The sequence below is a fragment of the Macrobrachium rosenbergii genome, chromosome 43, assembly GCF_040412425.1.
Source record: "Macrobrachium rosenbergii isolate ZJJX-2024 chromosome 43, ASM4041242v1, whole genome shotgun sequence".
Classification (NCBI taxonomy): Eukaryota; Metazoa; Arthropoda; class Malacostraca; order Decapoda; family Palaemonidae; genus Macrobrachium; species Macrobrachium rosenbergii.
This window is the reverse complement of record NC_089783.1, coordinates 51,512,910-51,540,907: the sequence shown is the minus strand read 5'-3', so window position 1 is coordinate 51,540,907 and position 27,998 is coordinate 51,512,910. Positions and strand designations below refer to the sequence as shown.

At 35.3% G+C, this 27,998-nt stretch overlaps 1 protein-coding gene across 8 annotated transcripts in view; it reads left to right on the top strand.

Annotated features, from left to right (window-relative positions):
- The first annotated feature begins 447 nt into the window (after positions 1-447).
- LOC136828892 (sushi, von Willebrand factor type A, EGF and pentraxin domain-containing protein 1-like) overlaps positions 448-27,998 on the top strand; it is a 757,486-nt gene continuing 729,935 nt past the window's right edge. For 7 of the 8 annotated variants that reach the window (XM_067087201.1, XM_067087203.1, XM_067087199.1 and 4 more), the window contains exon 1: positions 451-1,045. In XM_067087201.1, coding sequence (XP_066943302.1) covers positions 943-1,045 — 103 coding nt within the window. In that variant the 5' untranslated portion in view covers positions 451-942. Of the gene's footprint in view, positions 1,046-27,998 lie in introns of all 8 variants that reach the window. The other variant, XM_067087200.1, reaches the window with a different exon arrangement.

Sequence of the window (27,998 nt, the reverse complement as noted above, 5' to 3'; positions counted from 1 at the left end):
TAGTTACCCCGTTTAGAGTCAAGTTCGCAGCGGGGGCTACAATGACTAGTTAAGCGGCGTTACTTTTAAACAATGAATCGTCGTAGCCTACAACGGAGGGGGGAGGGGAGAGGAGGGGGAGATGGAGGTCCACGTGAGAATGATGATAAACACCGGGGATAAACATCAGCACCGCGTAATCATTGTTCATAGGAGAGATGACTCATACATCACGCACCACGGGCGATACAAAACTTTCGGTAATTACGATATGAAATATGAACGGCAATAAATCAGGACACGAATTTCGTGCAGCAGAAAATCGCACACATTCGAGACGTTACGGAAATAAACGAACGGACGGGCGGGCGGAAGAGGGGAAAAGTTATGAAAAATTTTTCGTCCAATCCGGCCTCGCTCCTCCACATGATGACCGTCAATAAGCACCGCCTCCCCTCGAGCTTTCCCGCCAGTTCGCGCGCGGCTGTCGGAGCGAGAGGTCAGACGCTTCTTCCGTTCGCTCGCTCTCTCTCGCTCCCTCTCTCTCTCTCTCCATCCCGAGGAGGGAGAACAACGCTTTGGTGAGATTAGATTTTATTTTGCCGACTGAGCTCATTCGAATTGAGTTCGAGTTTTAGTTTTTTTTTTCTTTGTTTTCGGTGTTTATTGCTATCTTACGGGTGAAGCTTTGTTATCTGATAAACTTACTTTTTTTCCCTTCACTGTATATGCACAATAAACTTTAAAAAAATGGATTGGTGACGTAATTTTGGAAACTTTATCATTATCCCTGAAGGGATTGCCCTCGCTCGCAATCCTTCCTTCGGTATAGCATACTGACGTAAGGAAGGTGTCGAGGTCCCCTCGCCGAGGGGGGGCGAAAAGGACACCAGAGCACTTCACTCCAATTGGTCCTCGTCAGTTGTCCTTAAGTCCTTTAGGAACAAAACTACCGCACAGAAAATGCCAGGAGTAAGCCACGTGAAGAACGTCATTACGGACAACATGGCGTGGAGGACCGTCTTCAAAATCCTCGTGGTCCTGACAGTTCTGCTACTTGTTGCGGGTAAGTATAAGACACACCCACCACTCACCCCCCCCCACTTCCCCTCCTCCCCCCATCGCACTCCCTCCTTCGTTGTCTTCATCCCGGGAACTTTTGTAAACTTTTCCTGGATGGGGATCGATCTCATGCTGGTTTTGAATGCAGGATTCACTGTTTATTATTATTATTATTATTATTATTATTATTATTATTATTATTATTATTATTTTCGTAGACGTAAATGTGGTTTGTCGTGTAAATTATAATGAACCCTAATTTCGTTGTGTTGGTGTTTTCAGGTCTCGGGTTATTCAATTTTTTGTATAATGCGTTTTTTTCTTAAATCATACCTCGTCTGCAGGATTTTTTGTAGATGCCTATGTTCACAAAGTTTAAGCAATTGCTCGTTATTTGTTTGCGTAAATATTTGGTGTATATACCGTTTTTATGCGTGCAAAATAATTATTTCTGGTGTAAACTTATCCAGTTCGAGCATGGATTTACAAGGTTGACATAAGCCTAAAGTTACTACCTTTGGTGTATCACCCACAACTTGCATGCGTCCACATATTCAGCCAGCGTCGTAGAGAGAGAATTTAGAAACAAATGACTGACAAACATATATATAAGTGGAACTTATCGTGGAATGTACGAGTAGAACATACTTTTTCACGGTAGGCTTAGGCTGACATAAGCGAAGTTAACCATGGAACGTGCATTGATAACATCTAAGTTTTATAATGTTGATAATTTATGATTTATGGACTACAGATATAACGTGTGATATACAAAGTTTCATAAAATAAAGTTTCAAAGATATTTCCAAAAATTTCGTCATTCGTCTGAGACCTTAGATCCAAATCTGTCCTGAGTACACGTGTCACATTGCGCGGTTTAAAGGGCAAGAGCTGAAAAAGCGGGAAGCGAGAGAGAGAGAGAGAGAGAGAGAGAGAGAGAGAGAGAGAGACATTTTCCAAGGGATGAGCCCCTCTTAGCCAAACTTGACATGGTCGGAATATGAAATGGGGCAAATTGCACACGTTCAGGTGGTGTATATCCTTGATGTTTAAAGATGGTCGTGTGTCATGTATTTTAACCTGTTAAAAATGGAAGAGTTTCTTAATGTGACGGTTTTGACAAACTTGTCTTCTTGTCCATTTCGTACTTGGCGGTTGCAAGTTCGCCCACTTACATGGTCATTAACAAAGAATAATTGGTGATTGATTTTTACTTTTTATGAATTAAGGTTTGTAATACATTTCATATGAGCCAGACAAGTGATTGTGTAGTAAGTGATGTTACTAAGTCATTGTGACTTGCAAAATAAATATCTATAAACAGGATTTTCAAAAAGTGAGCTCTCTTACGCGAAATATGATGTTTCTTTTAGAATAGATCAGTCAGAATCACTCATTTTCGCAGGTAATTAAACAAAATGCCCTTTTATTATAAAGACAAGATACCGAGGGTTTGGTCATTATATATGTCAAGACTTCATAATGTGAAAACACTCGTCCGTAATATAATTATTTGCGTTGGTACTTAGTATTCAGTGTGCTCGTGTAGTGTGGATTCTGATTATTTAATTTGTTTGATTTTTATGTGATTAGTCAGTAATTTGTGCTGCAGAAAAATTGTTAATGGTCAAAAATGTCTTAGAGACTTAGATCTTTAAGGTAATGTATCATCATTTTGTGCCTGTTGGTGTTTATTATAATGAAACTCCTTTTCGTTAGAGGTTTCCCTTTAACTTGATCGGCCTAAGTATTTATATTTCTGTAACAGTTCGGACACAATTCAACAAACTTTCAGTTTGAATTTGTATACCCCCACTGTTCATAGTTTTAATATGGGAAAATTTTTCTTGTGCATTTTCTTATATAAAAAAAAAATTACTGGGTATATAAGCTTTAGGACACCCGGCATTGTTCAAGTCTGCTGATTTGCCAAAACAGGAATTCCGGCAAACTAATGTTTCTTTGTTTCCGCCCTGTAAACAGATCCATAAGAAGGAAAAATACGTACGCAGTCGATACTGTGGTTTATACACATCACACGTTTTTATGGGACGCTGCCATTAGTAGGCTTAACGCTAACCTAATAAGTTTGACCTCTTCATCGAATTCGGGAGTGTAGGCCTAGAGGAGGGCACCGCTACTCGTGTAAGATTCATCCACTGAGGTGGTGGACTGAATGCTTTAGGCGTAGTAAGAAAAAAAAGTTGAGAAAAAGAAATAGTATAAGAGAAGCGAGGTAGAGGATGAGAAAGGTGTGAGTGTGTGTGTTTGCGTGAAAGAGAGAGAGAGAGAAAGAGAGAGACATGTTTTTCTCAAATGCGAGTGAATTTTTCACAACATCGTTAACGGTTCTTCTGCCGTAAAGGGGAAAGATTTTCCGAAAAGACTCTAACCAGTTTGAAATGGATGAAATGTAAGGTCATTTATTGCTGTACACAGCTAGTTTTCATCATCAGAACATCTGTGTGCGCAATTATTTCAGCTCATTGCAGCCAGTATTTGCCCCGAGAATGAAAGACTTTTTATTGTGCGCTAATACTGTTTAGAAGGGGAGAAACAGGCGACTTTTTATAAATCTGTGTCTGCCTGCCTATCACTATTATATGTAAATTATATATATATATATATATTTGTGTGTATATACACTGTATATATACACATATATGTATATATATATGATGAATTTTTTAAGAACTATTGTAGTATCGAGAGTAAAGTAGCATTGGGTAGTACTATACACAGTTTCACCACGAAAGTAAAACCAAACTGTCGTGAAAGGGAGTAGATTTCGGCCGTTGTTACTTTTTCCCAATATTATTTATTAAATCTCACTTGAAGTTGTAAAGTGTAGATGCAGCTACACTGTGCCACACCACTAAATCAGCACAAGAATGCAAGTAACACGACAATGTTGTACTGTATTCTCCCTCCCCCCACTTCCCCACCGTTACTACTACATAAAAGGCTACTTCACGACATAACTAACTGCTCAGGCTCGAGTATTAATTTCTACCACTATTCTTGTTTAAATGGATGAAAGAAAATCAGACTACACCGTACAGATTTGATAATGTGGTGTAACATACAAATGATGTGACTATGGTAAGCATTGCTGCAATACATTGTCGTAACGGTATAGAAGGGGGAATAGCGGAGAGGAAATCTAAAGTTCCAGAGATGAAAAGGGGGAACTAACGCATACCTTTAAAAATGATCGTTGGACAACAACTTCCATGAATTGAAAGAAATTTTTGAATCCTGTTACAAAGATTCTCTCTATAACGTCCCAGAAGAGACTGGATTAAAATATGCAAGAGTTAGCGAAAGGAAATTCTCATCACAAGTGCAATGACAAAGTTTAAAAAGTAAAATGAAAAATGGGATACTTGCAGGAAATCTAATATTGTTAGACAGCAAAATTCACTTTGGTATAAGGACGATTTAACCTAACAAAAGCATGAGTCATTGTAGAGGGTTGGGATAAGTAAGGAGATTTTTACAGCAGGATTTAAGTATCCTCATGGGGGAATGCAGAGATTAACATGGGTCGGATTAAAAGTCCTGAGGATGCGCAGACTTGTAAACAACAGCCATGTTCCACAACATTTGGTTTGACTGTAGGCTGAAGGGTCACACCAGCGCATGCGCATGTTTTTTTGGAGGTCTGTCAACCATTGTCGCCAATCTGTATATCAAGTCCCGGCAGGTGGTTAGTGCCGTTAGTGTACCTCATGCGGTGCACTGTAGGCATTACGTAAGGCTCCTTGCAGCGTCCCTTTGGCCCCTAGCTGCAACTCCTTTCTTAACTGTACCTCCGTCATATTCTCTTTCTTCCATCTTACTTTCCACCCTCTCTTAACAGTTGAGTTATGGTGCAACTGCGAGGTTTTCCTCCTGTTACACCTTTCAAACCTTTTTACAGTCAGTTTCCGTTTCAGCGCTGAATGACCTCATAGGTCCCAGCGCTTTGCTTTTGTCCTAAATTCTATATTCTATTCTGTTCCATTCTATTTTGTATATCAAGTAAGGAAAACTTTCTATATTCATGACACTCTTAAATGCATATCTACGATTTTTATGAGTGTTGTCTTAAGTACGTTTTAAAAACAATAAGTCCCTATGGTTAGATAATTTGCCATTTGCGATGACGGTCACTAAATTAAGCTAAGAAAACTGGGTTCGGACATAGCTACCTTAATCGATATTACTTCAGAAAACATAATTGATTTGTAGCCTTTAGAATGATTTTATTTTTTATTTATTTATTCCCGATAGAAACCGACACCACTTCTTGTGGTTAATTCTCATATGTTTACTCCTTTCAAAATTAAATATGTTTAGGTTCATCAAATGATTTAATAACTGCTTGCATATCTGTTTTGGTATGTGACTGTCGTGAGGCGTTCAGCGAGCGGGCTTGTCCTGATCTGCTCAGGTAGTTCACTGTACTGTATATTTTTACAATGTAAATTTCATGGGATAATGTTCTTTATCTGTAGCCATTAGTTAATCGTTTGTGAATATTCTTTTAATTGTACAGTCAAGAAGGAAAGGATAGTTATTTTGAATTTAAGTGGAAAGAAGCACCCCATAATTAGCTGAATGATTTGTGGTAGGTACTGTATAAAGGAAATGCGTTTTAAATTCTGCGGAGTACATTCATTTCATGATCAAACAAAACTTTTCTCACGTCAAAGATATTCTTTTTTGTGATTTCGCTTACGTGTATAGGAGCTTGTATACACTGTTATTTATTTTTTTGCAATTGTCACAATAATTTCTGTACTCGACTTTACAACAAATACTCAAGTCAAACTAGTCATTACTTAAGATTTCTACTTTAGCAGCATTAGTTTGTGTCCTAAAGGTTTCTGTTTTAACAGTGTTGGTCTCTGTCCTTTACTTAAAGCTTCTATTTTTTTTTAGCATTGGTCTTTTTCTTTTATTTTCTATGCAATATCTTCCATCTCTGGTCTGACTTTCCCAGCTTCATCTTTATGGTGTTTTCATTGAGCTTTAAAAATTTTTTTTCTTGGCCTATCCTTTAGATAATCAAGGGATATTCGATGGTTTGATTAATCATACTTATGATACTACAGCGTTCTTTATATTTTAGGACATAGTATGTATCCATATATTTATTTTCTCCGTGGAAATCATCGTTTAGAGGCACCCACCGCTGTTCACTGATTAAGTACGCAAAAGTAAGGTACCTTTGACTCTAGCTCCGGGACGGTACGTAACGTCTCTTTGATTAAGGGCTTTTCGTCTCGAACCCTCTCTTACATAGCCGTCATTTTATTTTATTTTTTTTACTTCAAGTCACCGGATGGGTTAGGTAGTAGATGTTTTTTGCAATAGGGTGATTTAAAAGACCTCATGTTTGCAGACACTGATTGACTCTCCTGCATCTTGTAATTACGTTTCAGAGATGATAAATGAAAAGATTTAGTCTCCGGTGCTTTGTAGTTTACCTATTACCAAGAAGACAAATTCATAAGGTAATTAGCCTTAAAATAATTAAACAATTTGATTTACATATGTAACTCAACCACCCTGCCCCCTCTCTCTCTCTCTCTCTCTCTCTCTCTCTCTCTCTCTCTCTCTCTCGCTTGACGCAGACCCCCTTTTTAGAGACAGGCCAATTAATTGGAAGGAAATTAACGCTGAGTAGGCCTTTTTGATATAGCGCGAGGTGGTAGAATTTTGATGTAGGGTTGACGGCTATTAGGCTTACTGGCGACTGTCGGGAGTGGGTGACTTGTCTGTAGTTCCGGTGGGGAGTCTTCCTTTGCAAGATGCGTTGGGGATTTCCGTTTTGTCTCAGTGCAGTGATATTTCCTCCGACGTTTAAATTGGTCTTGGGATCATCATCTAATCCCTAGGTTAAGGTTTTGTGCGTTTCAAGATGATGCCTGCTTTTTAGAATGTCTTGTTAGGAATTCCTATAAATAATTTATTTTTATTTAAAGTTTAATGTTTACTTCGGGATATGATTACGTGTTGGTATCATCACATTCATTCGTTTATGCATATATTATTATTATTGCAAAATCATCGCAGTGACGAAGATTACAGATGTTTGCCGATCATGGCGGTGAATGTAATGGCATATTTAAACAAAAAACATTTATCGTAAATATGCTTTGTTGAAAGTTTTAAAATAAAGGATATGGTAAAATTTTCATACTAATTTAATTTTGATCAGAAAGTAATAGAGAAAGTTTGCAATGCATAAAATAACAGGAATTGGATTCGGTTAAAAACGCAAAACACGGTTTTAGTTTCTGTTTGTCGTTTATATTATCATGGATTAGGAAATCAAACTTTTTTTTTTTCATAAAAATTCTACGTAACAGAAAAGGAAAAAGAAAAGGTAGATTGATAATGGACCTGCAGTGTGGATCGAGCCAGAAGGAAGCTATGAAAGCTTCTCTTTGAAAGGCGAACTCTGTAGAAATCACGGAGAACAGAATTATAGCGAGAATTCTCAAGTTGAGAATTACAGAAGAGATAGGCGATTGCAGACATTGACATGGTAAAATTTACAATGGCAAACAGAACTCGTAATGATAAGATGGATGTCTGTGTGACTGTTTTTATGAATGAAATTACTTGACTTCTTTAGCTATTTCAGGGTAGATGTTAAAAGCTATGAAGAATGATAGAATTATTTTTTTTTAGGTAGAAAGCATAAAAACAATATAAAAATTTTATAGGTATAAACAGCGATAAGCGTCAAGAGGAGTATATTATATTTTGCAGAGGCATGGTAGTCGAGTGAGACCTGGCGAGGAAAACGGATTAATTTAGACGCGGGTTAAGGACTTTGCATAGTTGAAGGAAAAGATACTCCAGTTAAATACTACATTCGTTGAAGTGTTTCTTCCTGTGGGATGAGAATTACCTCGTCGAGGCCTTACCGTTTTTTTTTTATTTATGATGGAAAAAGTTTGCTTTAAATTGATTACGGCAGTTAGTCTCTCTCTCTCTCTCTCTCTCTCTCTCTCTCTCTCTCTCTCTCTCTCTCTCTCTCAGCTGTGACGCACAACAGTGGTGAAGTTTGTGGTGGTCTTGCAATGGGGACTATTTAATATGATGATAATTACACATATATATATACACAGCATTACCTCGTTGAGGCCTTAGCGTGTTTTTTTTATTTATGGTGGAAAAAGTTTGCTTTGAATTGATTACGGCAGTTATTCTCTCTCTCTCTCTCTCTCTCTCTCTCTCTCTCTCTCTCTCTCTCTCTCTCTCTCTCTCTCAGCTGTGACGCACAACAGTGGTGAAGTTTGTGGTGGTCTTGCTATGGGGAACTATTTAATATGATGAGAATTACACATATATATACACAGTAATTGACGTTGAGGCTGTATAGTTTTTGGGGTAGTTTTATCCGTGCTTTCTCCGGTGATTTCCCCGTTCAGTGAAATTGCGTTTTAGTGAAAGAACGCAGAAGGGGAGATATGCTCATTTCTGTGTGGGAATATTTGTTTCAATAATATTCGTGTAATCTGTTTTCCAGATTATACGAATATTATTTTTTTTATCTCTTTGAACTTATACAGAATATAATTGTTTATTTTCCACTTTGGATTTTGCCTTTATTATGCCTCATATTTGAGGTTTATTATTGATAGCTTTCTTAATTGGGAAAGTTGAACATTTTAAAGAATTTGAAGGTAGTATTCTGTACTGTCCGTGATATGTTGATGCATTGTTATTTTTCTATTCCTTCTTATTAGTTCATGATTCTATATTGGTTTTACCGTTTTGTTTCGAATCCCTCTAACGCTTTTCAGTCTAGGCAATAGGAATTTCCATTTTGATTACGTATGTCTATATTGAAATCAGGGTATCATTACCTATTCGATGATATTTGAAATATTTGAATGAATATTAAAGTTAAGAAATATTCTAGATCTTAGTCTTAGATAGTTAGATATTTGAGATGTCTTCATTTAAAGACTATATGTAAATGAATCTGTCAAAGGAACGACGTAACGAGCTTTTTTTTAAGGCATCTGCAGGGGTCCGAAAAATCGTTTCTCGACTGTTTGCATTTGCCCGTGGCCAACTGAATGAGTGATGCCATCCATATAGAACAACGAAAGCCACTTGAGTTAAGGGAGAGAAACCACGGTTAACTACCCTTTAAGGTCAAATCTGAACTACATAAATCAGGTAATTTATAACTGAATAACTTGCGACGTCGAAAACCAAATAATCGTAATATGGGTTTGCCAAATGTTCTTTGATGATGCGCTATTCCCCGCTAAGACGCAACTAGATAAACTGTCAATCATGGATATCAATGTAACGAGGTAGATTTTGTGACTGATGGCCATGCATACCAAATATGAATAATAAGGATGAAGGGTGGACGAAGCCTTAGTCGTCATGCCTTCCTGGAAGAGATGGCTCAGCCAGTGAAACTGCGTTTGTCTTTTTCGGGAGCCACTCTGTTTAAGGAAAACACACACACACACACACATATATAGGGGTGTGTGTATGCATATATGTATGTATGTATGTGTGTCTATGTGTATGTATGTATGTTTGTATGTATGTATGTATGTGAAAACTATAAGCGAAATAATGTAATGGGATTGTATTTTCATTATACGCAGTCATTTTCATTAGTATCATGAATGATTTGTGTCATTTTCATTGCGAGTACAATGTTAGGCAATTAAACTGAAAACCTAGAAATTTTATGTTTTAAAAATCCCTCCACGCTCATGTTTCATAAAGCAGTAACTCTCTAATATCCTGGATTACCCGTGGCAACTGAAGTTTATTTATGGTTGGAAAAAAAAAATAATAATAATCAGCAGCAATGCATGCCGGAATTTCAACGCTTCATAAACAAGAACATTCCTGCAAATGAAATGAGATAGACAGACGGACTGATTGACAGACAAATTGGGATTTTAACGAATCCGGGAAGTTCTTTATTCGAGTACCTGTTTATTTGCTGTCCCCCGCCATTGAGCGATCATCAGCTTCATCAGCGGCGCTAATCATCCTGCACAGGTTCTCATTGGGGCCCTTTTTAATGAATTGCGTTGTAATTAGTCCCCGGATAAAAAGGGACTTCCGTCTTTATGATTACTGATGCTTATCAGATGCTGCCAGCTGAGTGGCTGCCGTTGTTCCCTTATCTTTCTGTTCAAGGTTTATTTTACGGAAAATTTCCTCATTCAGCCGTTTTCATTTGCCGTAAAAAGAAACAGGTTTTAGTTTTGCTTATTTGTGGCTTGTTTTATTCCTTCTTAGGGCATATAGATCGAGAGCTGGCCAATATGATTGAGGCGAAAAATTTGTCTCTTGTTTGTTTGTACGGATCATTCTAGGCTTGAAAGATATCTAATATTCATGTTCATTCCTCTTATAGTAGTTTCCTTCTAATAGAGAGACAGCATACTTCAAGTTTAAATAAAAACTAATAGAATTTCTTTTTCTTGGTGAAATAAGGTGGTAAAGGTATAATTATTAAGAACGTCTAGACTCAGTACATAAATGGTCCATAGAAATGTTTTTGGCGAGTCATTTTCAAAATGCGAAACGCTATCGCAATTTGTAAAATGCAGAAGCGTAGTAATGGTCGGAAGCTGCGACCCCTACACGCAATTTCTTATCTGTGTGTCCAGTTACAGTGGAGAGCAGGTTTAATCCAAATGTTGAGATAGAAGCGTGCTTACATCCGTTAAGAAAGGTTTAATACACGTGTGTGTTTATATATGTATATATATGTATACTGTATATATATTATATATATATGTATATATATGTATAAATTGTCAGCTGGAGTGACTTAACGGCAGACCTATGGATCTTCTGGTATAAATACCGCTTTTCTGTAACTTTTTCTCCATTCACTATTTGCCTGAGGAGAGAGACAGTTCGGTCTCTGAAATATAGCCTTTATTTTCCACATTCTGGCGTTTCTGTAGGCTCCCTTATAATTGATGTATTAAAACATGTATATATATACATATATATATATAAATATATATATATAATATATATATATATATATATATATATATATATATATATATATATATATATATATATATATATATATATATATATATATATGTATATGTGCGTGTGTGTATAAATATTTATACACACATACTATATATATATATATATATATATATATATATATATATATATATATATATAAATATATATATATATATATATATATATATATATATATATATATATATATATATATATATATATATATATATATATATATATATATATATATATATATACACATATACATATACAGTGTATGCATATATATAATAGTCACTGCTAACGACTTTTACAATCAAATAACGGTAAACATTTATTTATTATTCCGTTTGGCGAGATAGCTGTAATATGTTATTCCAGGAATTTAGAAATTGCACTAGCGTGTGTTTATCGGTCACGCATTTCGAACCACTAATTAAAAGGGAAAAATGTGAGTGGGCGTACGTCTAAAGCGGCCAATAAAACAGCGGGTCCGTTGTTTTGGGGTTTAGGGCCGACTTAATTAAGTGTACATGTCGGTTTTCATTTTTCTATGGAAAGGAAACTAATTGGGTTCGAATTTGAATAATAGATTTCTGCCCTTTTCATCTGAAATTATAATTTATGTGTTTTTGTGTGCTAGGTTTGTGGAGGAGCAGGTTTTCACGGTTGGCGTTAAGCTCTTTTTAAGTGGCAGCGAAATATGCTCCGTAAATGTGGATATTTTTTCAACAGATTTAAAGATTTCGATGGCCGGTTTTATGTCTAATCTTCCATCCAGTTCCTCATCGTTGTCATTTTCTTTATTACATTATATACCTCTTCGCAGTATCGGTGACATCATCCCTCCTCTGATTATCCTCCTTAATCCCCACGAGACATATTTCCTGTGATGCGGTTAAGCTTGACACTGGTGAGTGTCTCATTCATAAATACCCACATTTTATAAGTTCCTCGTTGGACGAGTCGGTAGAGTCGTCGGCTAGCACTCTGCTAGGTCCGAGCTCGAGTCTCCGACCGGCCAACGAAGAATTAGAGGAATTTATTTCTGGTGATAGAAATTAATTTTTCGGTATAACGTGGTTCGGTTTCCACAATAAGCTGTAGGTCCCGTTGCTAGGTAACCAATTGGTTCTTAGCCACGTAAAATAAGTCTAATCTTTCGGGCCAGCCCTAGGTGCGCTGTTAATCAACTCAGTGGTCTGGTTAAACTAAGGTATACTTAACTTCAGAGTAAAAGGGTCGAAAGCTCCCCTGTTTTATCCTTTTTGTATTTTGGAAAAAAATACAGTCTCTCATTTAGATCATTGTGGCTTTTTACTCGTTATTTCCGATCACAATATAGTGACGCACCACAGATAATACCTACATTGTCTAAGATAGGATCCATTTTTATGCCTTCCTGCATTCCTCCGTAATGTCTGCACTTTTTTTTTTTTTATAAGCCAGGACTTGTAATTGTACAGTTGACAGTTTTTCACTTTTATGTAGTTACTTTACGTTATGGACAGGACATCATTCATCATTTATACTTGCATTCCTTTTTCTTTCTTTGTCAGCCCAATCCCTCTTTCAACCTTGACTTTAGGCTAAAACTTGTTGTAATCTTGTTGCGACATTCTTCTAATCTTGTTGCGACATTCTTCTTTTTGGCACTGGTTCAATGTACCTTCTCTTTGCTGAGCCATTTGCTTGTGGTATAGAGCTGAAGTTTCCCAACATTATTTTGTACCTGCTATTCTGTAAATCTTACCTTTCGTTCATCTTTCTCTGTAGAACCCTTGTCATTCACTTTCATAACCACAGAACCGTCAGCTTCCAGCCGCTCAGTTTATTTAGATATCACTTCGGTATGAAATTATTTCACGCATATTTAAAAGTTGAAGGGTAGCGTAAATGCATCCTGTGTTATGAACCTAGTTGAATGATTTACATTTCTGTATCCTTGCGTCGTTTAAATTTTTTCCCCTGACGCATTCTAAATGCTGAGTATGAAGTGACGCCTTTTGTTATTTTCTTTGAATTGTCTCACAGATCCATGCCTACACGAAATCACAGACATTTGTTAGTTTTCTAGTTAACTTTCATAATTACCAGAAGTCTTGAACTTCCCGCTGCTCTGGCAAGAGCTTTTAACGTCTTTCCTTTGGGTGTGGGAGCTTTTATGTCACTGTGTTGGGGACTTTTTGCCCGTTAACCCTTAGGAAATTTTGTTGAGAATCCAGAGAAAAACCAAAAATTGTTTTCAAGTCCTTGTTAGTCCTTGTTAGATTTACAGATAGCGCAGAATAATTCACGAAATTGTGGGTGCAACAAGTCGCACTTAATGGATTGATGTTCTTGTATATCACAGAGATATTGAGAGCGTAACAGAACTTGGATGTTAAATTTTTTAATTATTAACGATATAGAATAATTCCTTTCTCCAGTTTTTTCACTTTATGAGGTGATTACTTTATGAGAAGAGTGGTCAGAACCTGAGAAACACCTGAGAGAGATCGGTTTGCAAGTAAGGTGACTAATTGAAGGGTTTTCCCAGTACTTTGGAGGAATTCAGTTTTCTTAAAATGTTTTGTAGAGATTTTCCGAAATGGTGACCGGATTTACAGAAAGTAAAGGCCATTTGTTTCACTTCATTATGTAATGTTATAATGTTCTGCAATGTGAGAAGAGATTTTTAATCTCTTTAGGTCTTGAACAGGAAAAAGTTATTATGAATCAGTTTTATAAGTAATAAGATTTCGTTTTTTTTTTGGGTGGGTTGAGTTTATAGTAATTTTAAACATTATTGGGTTTTACGTGATTTTGTATATTTGTCTCCCCTTTTATTTAGCTCTAGCAGAATTATAACGCTTGAGAAGAGAAGAATTTTACGATCTTAATATATAAATTTTTAAATCATTGTATTTTCAGTTAATAAAACTTCAAAATATATGTATGGTAGGAGATAACTTGTTGCCAGATCATGATGAAGAGCCATTTCCTCAAAAGCCTCACTTATTTTAACCGCTTTCATTTTTTTCGTAATTTGTTTCAGTGAAGCGGCAGGAAAGTGAAGTGGAAGTGTCGCTTTGAAGGTTGTATATATTTGTAATGGAACTACACGTAGGGAAAGAGATTTGAAGTAATTTGATGTTTAAAATTAGTAAGGCGTTGCGCTCTCCTTGGAAGCCAGTGACACTGAGAAACTCTCGGACAAAGACAACTCAATTTTGTATAAAGATACGCAGTGCATTGTAAACGTGCCTGGAAGAAGAGAGCTTTAAACACCTTAGCTTTTCAGTTTTATGAAGGGTAATATACAGAACTAAATTTCGATTCCAGAGTAAACTGGTCAAGAGAATCTTAAGTAGAGGGCATCTTTGAGATTAACTTTAGAATAATACAGTTTCAGACATCAAAAACGAAGTCGAATTTTCTGCGTGGGATCTTCATTGAAGGAATCATATAAACATTGCTGGATGAACTAACATTTCGGGAACTGTGTGGTTCCTCGAGGTAACATATTTCATGAAAATGTCTTAGTAATCTCTTCTGTCTACTCTCGGCAGACGCTTATTGTCAACACAGCTAGAAATTATTGAGTGATTTTCATTTTGAAGCGTTGCATTTGGAATGAAATCAGCAATAGTCATACGTACTTCTTTTTGAAAAGATTAACCGGCAAGTTTGTTATGTTTAGCATTGAAACTTCTCTCGGTGAAACCTGAGTATTTAGCTGGGGATCGGAGTTTGATTCTTTGGCAAAGGTAAAGCGGAATGATCGCATTCCTTACATAAAGGTATGATTATTTAACCCATTCAGAAATAGTAGCAAAAAATTGAAAGGTCATCACTAGTCACCAAACACACACACACACACATATAGGCTATATATGTATGTATGTATATATTATGTGTGTATGTATGTATATATTATGTGTGTATGTATGTATATATTATGATAATACATACGTATATGCATACAGACACACATATACGTTATATATCGTTTCCATTTTCCATCATTCTCATTCATTGCCCCAAAGAAACCGCCAAATATTTCCCTTAATTTTATGCTATCATTAGCGCAAATGCCATCGGAAAACGCTAAACTTTCATAGCAAATCAAATTCTTTACGAGCGTTCCTTTACGATGCGTTAAAAGTTTCTCCATGATTACTTAATGAGTATCGGGAAGTCGCCCCGTTGTGCGGACGAGTTGCATTCCTTTGCATCATTTAGGGTCGTCGACGCAGTCACGCCACGCGTTTCGTGTCTGGCTTCAAAAGGCCGCCGTCTTGTCTTCAGGACAAGACTTTCCTTAGAATGTAAATGTACTCAACACGAAAGTGCCAGCTTAGCATTTCTCTCTCTCTCTCTCTCTCTCCCAAAATGTGAGAGTCCAGTTTTCTTGGTAGCCCATCCTTAGAATGTAAATAAACATAGCACGAACATGACAGTCGGTAATTATTCTCTCTCTCTCTCTCTCTCTCTCTCTCTCTCTCTCTCTCTCTCTCTTTTGTTTGTCACGTGCGCTTCGTGCAGGTGACAGTTCGACATGCCCTAGTCATTATAACTTTGAGTAATTGCTGTCTCTTTGATGGTCATTCCTGGTGTTGATCAGACTTGAGATTTTTCTGTAGAGGACTCAAAGGCCTTGGCCGACTGATGTTTATTCTCCCAAACGCTTGTTGTGATACATAATGAAGCATCATTGTTCGGAGGGTTATCATAATTAGTTGTTGAAAGTGACAGGTGGGCCACCGGGTATCACAGGTAAATGAATTCGTCGGCTTTGAAGGTGCTTCCACGAGGAAGTGCAGTACACAAATACGCAGTGGCGTTCCCAAGGACAAAGCCTTCTTTTTGGGTCTCTTTTTATTTCGTTGCGGCGCTGTTCTTGTTGTGATCGCCATTCTCCTGTGATGTCGTGGTTTTTTCTTCTTCTGTGAATCGGAACACCGGATATCCTGTGCTTGATAATGCGGAAGTTCACGCGCTGATATTATCAACAATGTTTAAAGGAGCAGGTCGAGTTCATGGCAGGTTGTGGGCGACTGTGGGTGGTTGGGGGGGTTCTGGGTCATCGCCAAGGTAATTTTTTATCTTTTGTTAGCGTAGATGTCTACGCACAGTATTTGTTCCTCTGATGGCCTGACATTTTACTGGCTTTGGACATTAGTGAAACTATCATAACCTTTACTTGTATTACTTTGCACTTTATTTTGTCCGAAGTTCCTAGTTTACCTTTATTCTTATATTTTACGTCTACATGTTATATATATATATATATATATATATATATATATATATATATATATATATATATATATATATATATATATATATATATAATAGCATTTTGAAGCCCGTGACTATGATAACTTGGGGAAAGTGGTTTCTCAAGCTCTTCTGTGGTTTTACTTGTTTATATATTTTTTTTAAAGAGTAAGCTGAAACGCAAAGGTCCTGGCAGTAGGAACAGTTAAACAATCAGAATTTACTATTGTGCATTGTCCTTCAACATCAGACGAAATATTATGTTTTGAAATACTCTACCCAAGTGGACTAATCATGCAAACGTCAGGTTAATATTAAAAATATTATCAGTAAACTCAGTGAGAGAAAAAATCATAACCGCAGACTCAAAACTCCAAGCGTTTTGCGTCATTTAGCATACTGAAAATTGGCCGACAGATATTAGTAGTTAGAAAAGAAGCTGCAATATATAATTATCGGGAAACTTGGTAGACCAAACCCACATCAAAGGCGATGAAGGACTTAGGAATGCCTAATATGAGTAGGGGACAAGACGCCAAGGAAAGGTGAGGGGAACCTGCAAGTTAGTTCTAAATTTCACACACACACACACACACACACACACACACACACACACACACACACACACACACACACACACACTTACGTACGTATGTAGGAGTATGTATATGAACCAAGAAAGTTGAAAGTGAATGTGTGCAATATCAAGATTCCGAAAGTAAATGTAAGCCATTAAAAACGAAACTGTGAATTTTAATATGGAAGGAGAAATAACCCTAAGGTGATTTTTCGTATCGATAAATGAAGCACTTGTGAGAAAATGTAACAGATGTCTGTGAGATGAGAAAATTTGAGTCACAGAATAAGTGATACAAGGAAGGCAGGTGGGTATAAACTAATGACTGGAAGAAGAAGGTCTTTGGAAGACGCAATTCAAAGACATGAGGGTATTGTTGAGTTAACTCATCCTTATAGGATTAAGATGTGGCTGAGTTCTTGAATGAATTGATTTCTAAGTGTATGAGGAGCAAGGATGGAAAGGGTAAAGAACAGGAAGACACAAAAGAGATGGGAAGATAACTATTAAGTTGTTTTGAGGTGACTTGGTCAAGTAGGAAGAATGGATTGCAGTACGTTCGTGAAAAGAGTATAGTTTTGAATGTTCTAGGAAGGAGAGGAGGACATAGACATAGAAAGTACTGGCTAGATGTGGATTGCGGTTTGGAACAAAAGGGATGTGATGTCTAGGACTAAGGAAGTTTGTGTTGTAAAGGTGAGTGGCACAGTGTAGGCAGATCATTTCGTTCTGGAGAGCTTTCGTTGAAATTATAAGAAGCAGCTAATGCTGTTACAGTATTTTACACTGGCGCCTGTTTAGTATAGAGTTTAATTAGCCTTATTCAGATGTAACTACCGTTACACGTTAATGATTTCCTTCCTTTTGTGATCTGACGTTCTGTTATAATTTCCTTAGGGAGCTGATGACATTTAGATACTTAGGGGATAAGGAAACCTCTTGTTTTTGTTGAATTCGAAAGTCTGAAAAAAATTAAAAGTGAATGTTTGTGTCTCATAATTACTATATAAAAAACACACGTTTCCTAAACTAAAAACCCTGCTACTAATATATATATATATATATATATATATATATATATATATATATATATATATATTACACATATATGTGTGTGCATGTTTGTAGTGTATAAATATATATAATACATAATATATTTACGTTCACACAAACACAAATATATATTACATATATTTATATATATATAGAGTATATGTATACATATAATATATATATATATATATATATATATATATATATATATATATATATATATATATACAGTATATATATATACATTTGTATGTTTGTTTATATTTATGTAAGAAAAGATTGAATGGTAAATGCCAATGAGGTAAAAGGTAGCATAGGTGTAAAGTTAAGAATAGTCGAAAAGACTGAGTAAAAAATTCTTAGGTGTTAGGAGGGGAGAGGAAAAACGGACGACCTAGAAAGGGCTGGATGGATGGTTTGAGAGAGGTTTTAGAACGGAAGGGCCTTAACACCCAAGAAACACGCGAGCACGTGTAAGACAGGGGTGAATGGCGCGATGTTTGTAGGGGCATTCGATGCACTGCTGTTGAACATTCTGTGTAATTGTATGAAGGTGCTAATGTTTTGGAAGTTGTGCTTCATAGGGTGATCATCCATGTTTTGACAGTTAAGACATGAATGTGGCAGACGCTGTATTGTATTACCCCTGGAGCCAAAGTATGACATTGTTTATATACATATATATATGTATATATATGTGTATGTATGTTATATAAATATATATATATATATATGGAAATATATTTATGTAATTTATATATATAGTATATATATATATATATATATATATATATATATATATATATATATATATATATATATATATATATATATATATATATATATATTATATATAGACATATAAAGATAGATAGATATAGATATAGATACGGCTATAGCGCGCCGTCACCAGAGAAAGATTCCATAGAAGCTTTGCGAACGCAGAATAAAGATTATGATGACGCACATTGAGCGTCTGACTCCGCCGCAGGGGTTTCATTAATTAATGAATGATTTCGTTGGTCTTGCAATTAACTTGATGCGTTGTAAACTGGATGCAGCGGATGCTCCGAGCTAGAGGTGATCAATGTTTCAATCTATAAAATGGTATGATCTCTTGCTCTTACTTATGTCAAGGGATTTCGAATGAAAGCAAGGAATAGAACTATATATATATATATATATATATATATATATATATATATATATATATATATATATATATATATTTTAAATATATACACATATATATATATGTATGTATATATATGAAGATATATTTTATATTTTAAATATATCCTATATATATATATATGTATATATATATATGAAGATATATTTTATATTTTAAATATATCCTATATATATATATATATATATAGTGGATATATATATATATATATATATAAATATATATATATATATTTATATATGTTATACGTATGTCAGTGGATGTAGAATAAATGCAAGGAATAAACTATACACATATATATATATATATATATATATATATATATATATATATATATATATATATATATATATATACATATATATTTATATATATATATATGTATGTATGTGTATATATATACATATATATTTTATATATATATATATATATATATATATATATATATATATATATATATATATATATATATATATATATATTGTGTCGTCAGTTTTTAAGATTTAGTTATTTGTATTTGACGTTACATTCAAGTAAACTTCGGACAAATTACCGTCATTACAAAAGAAAAAAAACCACTTAGGTTTACCTTTTATGAGTAGGCGGAGTTTTCTGTAGATTTAAAGGTAAATAACGGGGTCTTTTATGCCCTCATTAGCGTTTCATGCTGTAAATTGCTCATTGCTAATTTGTGTAATTATATGTAAATGAATATTTCTTTTTCGGCTTCATACGCACGAGAAAATTACCCTATGACAGTGATTGCTTGAGGTCTTCAATTTCTGTGTTCATAACTTCATCTTTAAAAAATTTGACGGTCTTATTATGATGTTGGGATTGAACTAATTTCTTCAAAATTGTTTTTATTTGTTTTTATTTTCCCCTTAAAAATTTATGGTAATAAATGTTAATTTGCAAAATTTTCATAGTAAATATTGTTTCTTATTTAAATATGGTTATGGTAATGATTTTTAGTACAAAGTCATATAGCTAATTTTTTTAGTGAGTTTTCCTACTATACAAATCGTTATTGAAAATTGTTTTTTCTTATATAAATCATTGTAGTTGTCTTTTAATTGTTTACAAATAATTATTGCAATTGTTTTCTCATACTCAAATGACTGCAGTATTTTTTGCTCTTGAGCAAACTATTATAATGAGTGAATTTTTCTCACTCAAATCATTATAGTATTTTCTGTATCTTTTACAAAACGTGATTGTAATAGTAAAGAATCTACAGTTCACTTTTGCCAGATATATTTTTTTATTAACCGCCGTTGACTTCCAAACCTCGGGACTCTCGTATTTTTAATAGCTAAAGTGTCCTCTAAACTCCTTGATTTACTTATGTTGATACCTAAAGTGTTCTCTATGTACTCCTTGATTTACTGATATTTTTAATAGCCAAACTGCCCTCTACTCTCCATGATTTATTCATATTTTTTAACAACTCAATTTTCTCATGAACGTTTCGATTTCTTCATATTTTTAAATAGCAACCATGGCCTGAGGACTTCCTGAATTTCCGCTTATTGTTATTAGATATAATGGACTTTGAACTTCTAAATTTCCTTATATTTTTAACGGGCTCAAGGACCCCCTTTTTCTTCTCGGTTTTCTCACGTTTTCTGGATGCTTATCCGTAATTCTGCCTTTACTTCTCGCTTTTCTCCCGTTTTTTCGATATTTGTCACTCTGCTATTATTCTCGGCTTTCTCACGTTTTCTCGATGCTGATCAGTAATTCTGCGGGTTTTCTCACGTTTTCTCGATGCTTATCAGCAATTCTGCTTTTACTTCCGGGTTTTCTCACGTTTTCTCGATGCTTATCACTAATTCTGCTTTTACTTCTGGGTTTTCTCACGTTTTCTCGATGCTTATCAGTTATTCTGCTTTTACTTCTCGGTTTTCTCACGTTTTTTTTCGATATTTATCACTCTGCTATTATTCTCCGTTTTCTCACGTTTTCTCGATGCTTATAAGTAATTCCTAGCTGCTACTTCTCCGTTTTCTCACGTTTTCTCGATGCTTATCAGTTATTCTGCTTTTACTTTGCGGTTTTCTCAAGTTTTTTCGATATGCTTATCACTAATTCTGATTTTATTTCTCGGTTTTCTCACGTTTTTTCGATATGCTTATCACTAATTATCCTTGGCATTCAAAGGTTGTAGTGATCAGCGTATCCGAAAAACTATGAGGAAATCGGGATGTTAAGAAATCGAGATTTTTTCCATTTAAGGCACAATCAGCAAGTTCCTTATCGCCTACGAGATATAGAAGTTTAGACCCACGTTATTGGAAAGCTCACTGGCCCTCTTTCAGCGGGATAATCGGTATTTTTTTTCTCTTGCACACGTCTTTGTAAAGACTTTTGTTTTCTCTCATAGAAGCTCATTGCAGTAAGGTTTTTAATAATAATTATTGTTTTTTCTCTCATATACAGATCAAGATCAGTCAAGTTTCATTGGCCCCCTCATAAAACTCATTCAGTTTCTGCACAGGTTAGATGCTTTAACTAAGTGTATTTCCTATCATGAACAGAAATTGTTCCAGATTGAATCATTCAGAAAATCTGACGTTTTTCAGTTTTGAATCATCTTCAAGTTAATTTTTTAAATCTCAGGTAATATTTTTCCTTTGTACAATAGCCCTGGGAAATAGATCAAGTTAAATCATTTGCCGTGGTGCCCCGTATTCAGTGTATAAAATGGAGAATATATTTCAAGCGTTTGATGGTCAAATTTCTCGGGGATATGGCAACAATATGTCCATTTTCATTCCATTGTTATTTTTTTCCCTTGAAAGTTTTCAGAGATAGGGGCTAATGGCATAATATTTCACAGGGAAATTCGAAACTTTTGTGGCTGAATGAGGAAGGGTGTTTTGAATTCTGTAGCCACCCAAATATTTTATGAAAACGGGGATCAGGTAATAACCAACAAGAGCAAAATTGAGTAAAGGGTAATTTTTTCAATATGCTTGCGAGGTCAATTTTCCATTATTCACCGCTAATTGCGTTAGGGTGAGAGGCATCGCGTTTAAAATTAATTTAGTGGGGCATACATTATTTTCGAAAAATTATTTGCTTTTGTTTTTCTGGGGTGAAAAGAACGGAATATAATGCATAGGCATTCTATTAAGTGAAAGTCTGAAGCGAAAATTCGCAGCCTCATGGCTCGGTCTTTATGAACTTATCTAAATAAAACATAACGATAATTATGATACACTCTTATTCCCTTGAATCTCCCTTTCACCCAAAAGATTGTACATTTTTATTTTATTCCACCCAAAAAGATTGTGAATCTTTCTTTCACCCAAAAGACTGTACACTTTTATTTATTCCCAAAAGATTGAATCTCGTGAATCTTTCTTACACCCAAAAGATTGTACACTTTTATTCCCGTGAATCTCTCTTTCACCCAAAAGATTGTACACTTTTATTCCCGTGAATCTTTCTTACACCCAAAAGATTGTACATTTTTATTCCCGTGAATCTTTCTTTCACCCAAAAGACTGTACACTTTTATTCCCGTGAATCTTTCTTCCGCCCAAAAGATTGTATCATTCCAACGTCCGTGAGTTTTTTCACGCAGAACTAAATAACACCCCTTTGTAATTCCTCTTTTAGTCTTTCTTAGAGAACTGAGGTACCTTTTGTTGACACCTTCGTCTGGTATAGTCGATTTGTTGAAATGTGAAGGGAGCGAAAGCCTCTGCAATTTTTCAAAATTTATTGCCGGGGTCTTTTGTCCCAGTTCAGGTCGGGATCATCTACACCTTATTTTTTCTTGTTTTCCTTTTTTTCCTCATGCTGAGAAAATAGGCTTCGAAGATTCTGGTATTATTCAGAGCTTCTGTTTAGCTCATCCTTTGTGGAAATTTCTCTGGAATTCTGACAACGAAGGCAGATGAAGTCTTGATATGTTATAAAGTATCAATAAATGAGTAGCTTTGATCGGAAGACTTAAAAAAAAAAAAAAAAAATGGGTTACACCAGTTCGTCAAAACAGGGACGATATGTTCCCTGGTGTTCAGTGTAGGTCACCCAAGCCTGTTAGTCTGTCAGTTAGATTAGGGGTTTCTTTCACTTGTTTCGAATAAAGTCTCTGGCTGTTGTTTCATGTAATAAAACAGTGCGTTGCCATCCTCTGTTGTAATATCTACGTGCAGCAGTTCCGAAGCATCAATTGATTCAATATTTTTTTTGTGAGATAAGCAAATCCTTTAATTTTGTTAGTTTTCGATGGGAAACCATCTGCAGTTGCTAACGAGTATGCCACAGGTGTTAAGCTGTATTCCATTACTTCTCTGAAATCTACCTTTACGTCTAACTCGTGACATTTAATCAAAAGCTGAAACGCAATATTTTTCTGATTTCTATACCCCACCGTCTTGTTTTAGCTTGGCTTTAATCTTAACATCTTAGTCATATTGCACATTGTCTTTAGGTTTTTCTTTTCGATGGGACAAAAAAAAAAAAAAATCCAGTTGCCTTTCATGACTAAATTGATCTTTAGTCTTGTTTCTGAAAACTCATCCATTGACTTTTTCCCTATTTCCTCTGCATGCAAAAGATCATATTCAGTTTCATCCGGCACTGGTGTACCAGTCACTACGTTGTGCATCACGTTCCTGTCGATTTCAAAAGGATTACTGAAACATTTTATTGTCTCTTTCACCTTCTCAGCAAAACTTTCCCCTCGTTTGATCTCTGTTGGTCTTAGGTCTTTATGTGGCTGTCTGTACTGTCTGTTATCGTGCCTGCAAGGCCAAGAGTGGCATGAAGGTATTCAGTTCTCTCATGCGTTGTCCGTGCCCACCTTTGGTATGCTTTTTAGTTTCTGGTGATTCCACTGAGGCCAATACCACTACCTCCTGCTCCTCCTCTAGACTTTGCATGTTTTCATTAATGTTTCTAAAATATCTACAGCACATCCACTGCCAGGCACAAGAGATCGATCGACACCAAATGCTCCAAGTTTCAGCAACTCATTAGCTCCTGGATGACTCCAATCAAAATTAGCTAAGAACATAACAAAATATGGATGTAACGAGGATAATTCTGTGCATCATAACTAAAAAAAACAAAGTTATCGTGAGATACATGTTGTGGGCATATTACAACCTGAAAACACCATAGTATACTGTAAATGTTACCCAATGATGTGCTTTCAAAATGAATATGGCATGAAATAAATTTTGATGTGGGTATATAGGAAACAAATATTTAAAAAAGGTGGACATCTGGGAGGCTTCAGTAATTTGCGGAGGAGCATTATCAAAATGGATAATTTATTGTACTCCAAATGAGAATTTTTCTTGGGAACAGTATTTTTTTTTACTATGCCACAACCCAAGCTGTAATTAAGGTGTGTGTAATGTTTTTGTATGCACATGTCCAGATTATAGTTTGCCTATAAGAAATCTTATTTTTAGCAATCATGTATAGTATGTACAATGAGGTAAAAAAAGTTTTTTTTTTCAACAACAACAAACTGCTTAAAATTTGAACCAGTATCAATAACTTATTTAGAGTTCGACTGGTTTTGTTGCAAAGATTAAACTCTGTAATAACCAGGACTGAGTACCACTTTGAACTGATATTATCAGGAATAGTACAGTAGGTGTTTAGATTATAAGACAAAAAAAAAGGACTACCGTTTAGTCTAATGACTGTTGCTAAGTTGCGAAAGTCCTCCCATCGATGCTAGACACAGTAGATGTAAATAAAAAAAAAAAATACGAAAAATAATGAAAACAGCATTAGACTAAATCCTTGTTCTTCCTTTTGCCTTCGTCAAGGGAACTGGCAGCCCAGTTTGTGTTTGGGAGAATCGGCTATTAGCAACACATGGTATGGCCTGTGATTTATAGGAGTCGCGGAGCTTTTGAGCTGTAATGGCACTGTTCCAGTGTAGTAATTAAGAGCCCTAAGTGATGGGCCTCAGAGTCCGTTTCGAAATTTAGGGGGATCAGTTCTTCGGTCTCGCTAAAGCCTTGTTCGGTTATGTGGGGCTTAGGAGTGGGTTCGAAAGTCGGTCTTTTATTTATTTTTTTTTTTTTTTTTCTGTTGTTCAAGTCGTTGGCGGAGACACTGGATTTTAGTATTATTTATTGCTTTGTTGATTTTAATATTATTTATTGCTTTGCTATTGCACCTCGACTGCAGGAGTACCTTCTCTGTACTTTACAAAATATATGATGTGGATTATGATTGTATATATATATATATATATATATATATATATATATATATATATATATATATATATATAAATATCATATATATATATATATATATATATATATATATATATGTATATATATATATATATATATATATATATATATATATATATAATGTTAGAAATAATCAACACACGATCACGTGTGGAACAGAAATAAATTTCTGACTCACATCAGGATCGAACCTACAGTAGGTCTTTCATTTGACAGGCAAGGGCGCTGCCCACTAGGCCATACAAGTCATAAAAGAAGTTGGAACCTGAGGGCAACTGCACCCAAGGAATTACCTGGGCAAGCTAACTGTTCGCATATCAACGTGTTTTCCCCCAACTCCCCGACTCGGCAGTGACCCAATTGACAGCATTTCATTCGAATTATCCCTTGTGAGTGAATAAGACAGAAATAATCAACACACAGTCACGTGTGGAACAGACATAAATTTCTGAATCACATCAAGATCGAACCTAGGTCTTTCCATTGAAAGACCTAGGTTCGATCCTGATGTGCAGTTGCCCTCAGGTTCCAACTTCTTTTATGACATGTATGGCCTAGTGGGCAGCGCCCTTCCCTTTCAATTGAAAGACCTAGGTTCGATCCTGATGTGAGTCAGAAATTTATATATATATATGTATGTATGTATATATATATATATATATATATATATATATATATATATATATATATATATATATGTGTATGTATATATATATGTATGTATGTATGTATGTATGTATGTATATATATATGCATGCATGCAATAACAGAGCTATTTAGAAAGTTTCTTATATTCCATTATAATCAACTGGCCATTAATTGTTATGAGAAAACAAGCGCTTTGTGAAATTACATTTTAATTATCGCTTCAGAAGTTCTGTTCCTCCCCTTTACAGTTTTCATATATGGGAGGCTGTATACTGCATCCTGATTCAGGCTTATTAACCGAAATCCAGTGTTTGATAGGTAATCTAAAATTTACTCAAAATAAGTTTATTCGTTGCTGCTCGTGCAATTCAACTAGCGCTCTCCTTCAAAATCTCAGGTTTATTGTTAAATGTGATATCCTGAACACCACTCCATTTCCACCAAATTACTTTGCATAAGTCATGTTCTTTAAAAGTCAGGCCGTTACAGTCATTTTACGATCACCTTTATTGCCTGAGATGAAAAGGAATCACTTAGATTAATTGGTATTTGCTTTTACGATTATTGTTATATTTTTGATCGTCATTATCCTAGTCTGTCTCAGTTTGAATCATTATGTGAACTGTTTACTGTCGTATGAGATTAATTTAGTCATTTGAAGCAACATTCGGCGTATAAGATTAATTTAGTCATTTGAAGCAACATTCGACGTATAAGATTAATTTAGTCATTTGAAGCAACATTCGACGTATAAGATTAATTTAGTAATTTGAAGCAACATTCGACGTATAAGATTAATTTAGTCATTTGAAGCAACATTCGACATATAAGATTAATTTAGTCATTTGAAGCAACATTCGACGTATAAGAGCATTCGATTCGACGTATAAGATTAATGTAGTCATTTATATAAGATTAATTTAGTCATTTGAAGCAACATTCGACGTATAAGATTAATATACTTATTCGAAGCAACTTTCGACACATAAGATTAATGTAGTCATTTGAAGCAACATTCGACGTATAAGAATAATTTAGTCATTTGAAGCAACAGTCAAAGGACGTTCAACTACAAGGAAAGTGGATTTCAGAGGTTATTCTCCTCTTATACTTGCATGTCCTTGAAACTGTATAAAACAGTAACAAAAGTTAGTATTTTCAGTTTAGCTAGTTTTTTTTTTTTTTACTCGGACCGTTATGATTCTCATCAAGTGGCTGCTATGGACGATTATCTTGGGAAGGACTGAAAAACGAATTAATTCCCTAGCGATTCCATGTTTGTTGCTTTGAATCGAAATAAAATTATTATGTTACTTGAAAATTAGCTCGTGTAAAATACCAGTTGAATAGACAATTATGATTCGTGTTTCGGAAGACGAGTGCTTTTGTATGAAGAGCAGGCGTTAAAGGACGTCAGTTTACCTTATTAATATCTGTGATCACGATATTTTTAGTAGATTTATGATGCAAGGTTGTTGGCGTGTCTGTGGGTACGTAATGAAACGTGCTCAAGAGTTAAAAAAGTTTGACTTCATATACTGGTTCATTAGGTGCCGAGTATTTATCAGATTTTTACCGATCATGATATATCATTTTATCAAAGGACAGGAAATAGCTTTCGGAAAGTTATGCAGCTTGACAGTAGAGTTTTATTCCGTTATTCCATGTGTTTGTTGGTAACCTGGGAAGTAGCAGTGAAGTCACAGAATTTTCCTTTGACCAAGTTTACTGCGAAAACACGAGGTTTAAATTACGCTAGTTTGCATTACGCTCGGGTTGACACACAGAGAAGTTTTTGGCATTCTGCCGAGGCGGGCGGGGGCTTAGGAGAATATACATATGCAACTGGTGGGGTGGGCATGCATGCCTATATTTATGTATTTTAAGATGAGAGAGAGAGAGAGAGAGAGAGAGAGAGAGAGAGAGAGAGAGAGAGAGAGAGAGAGAG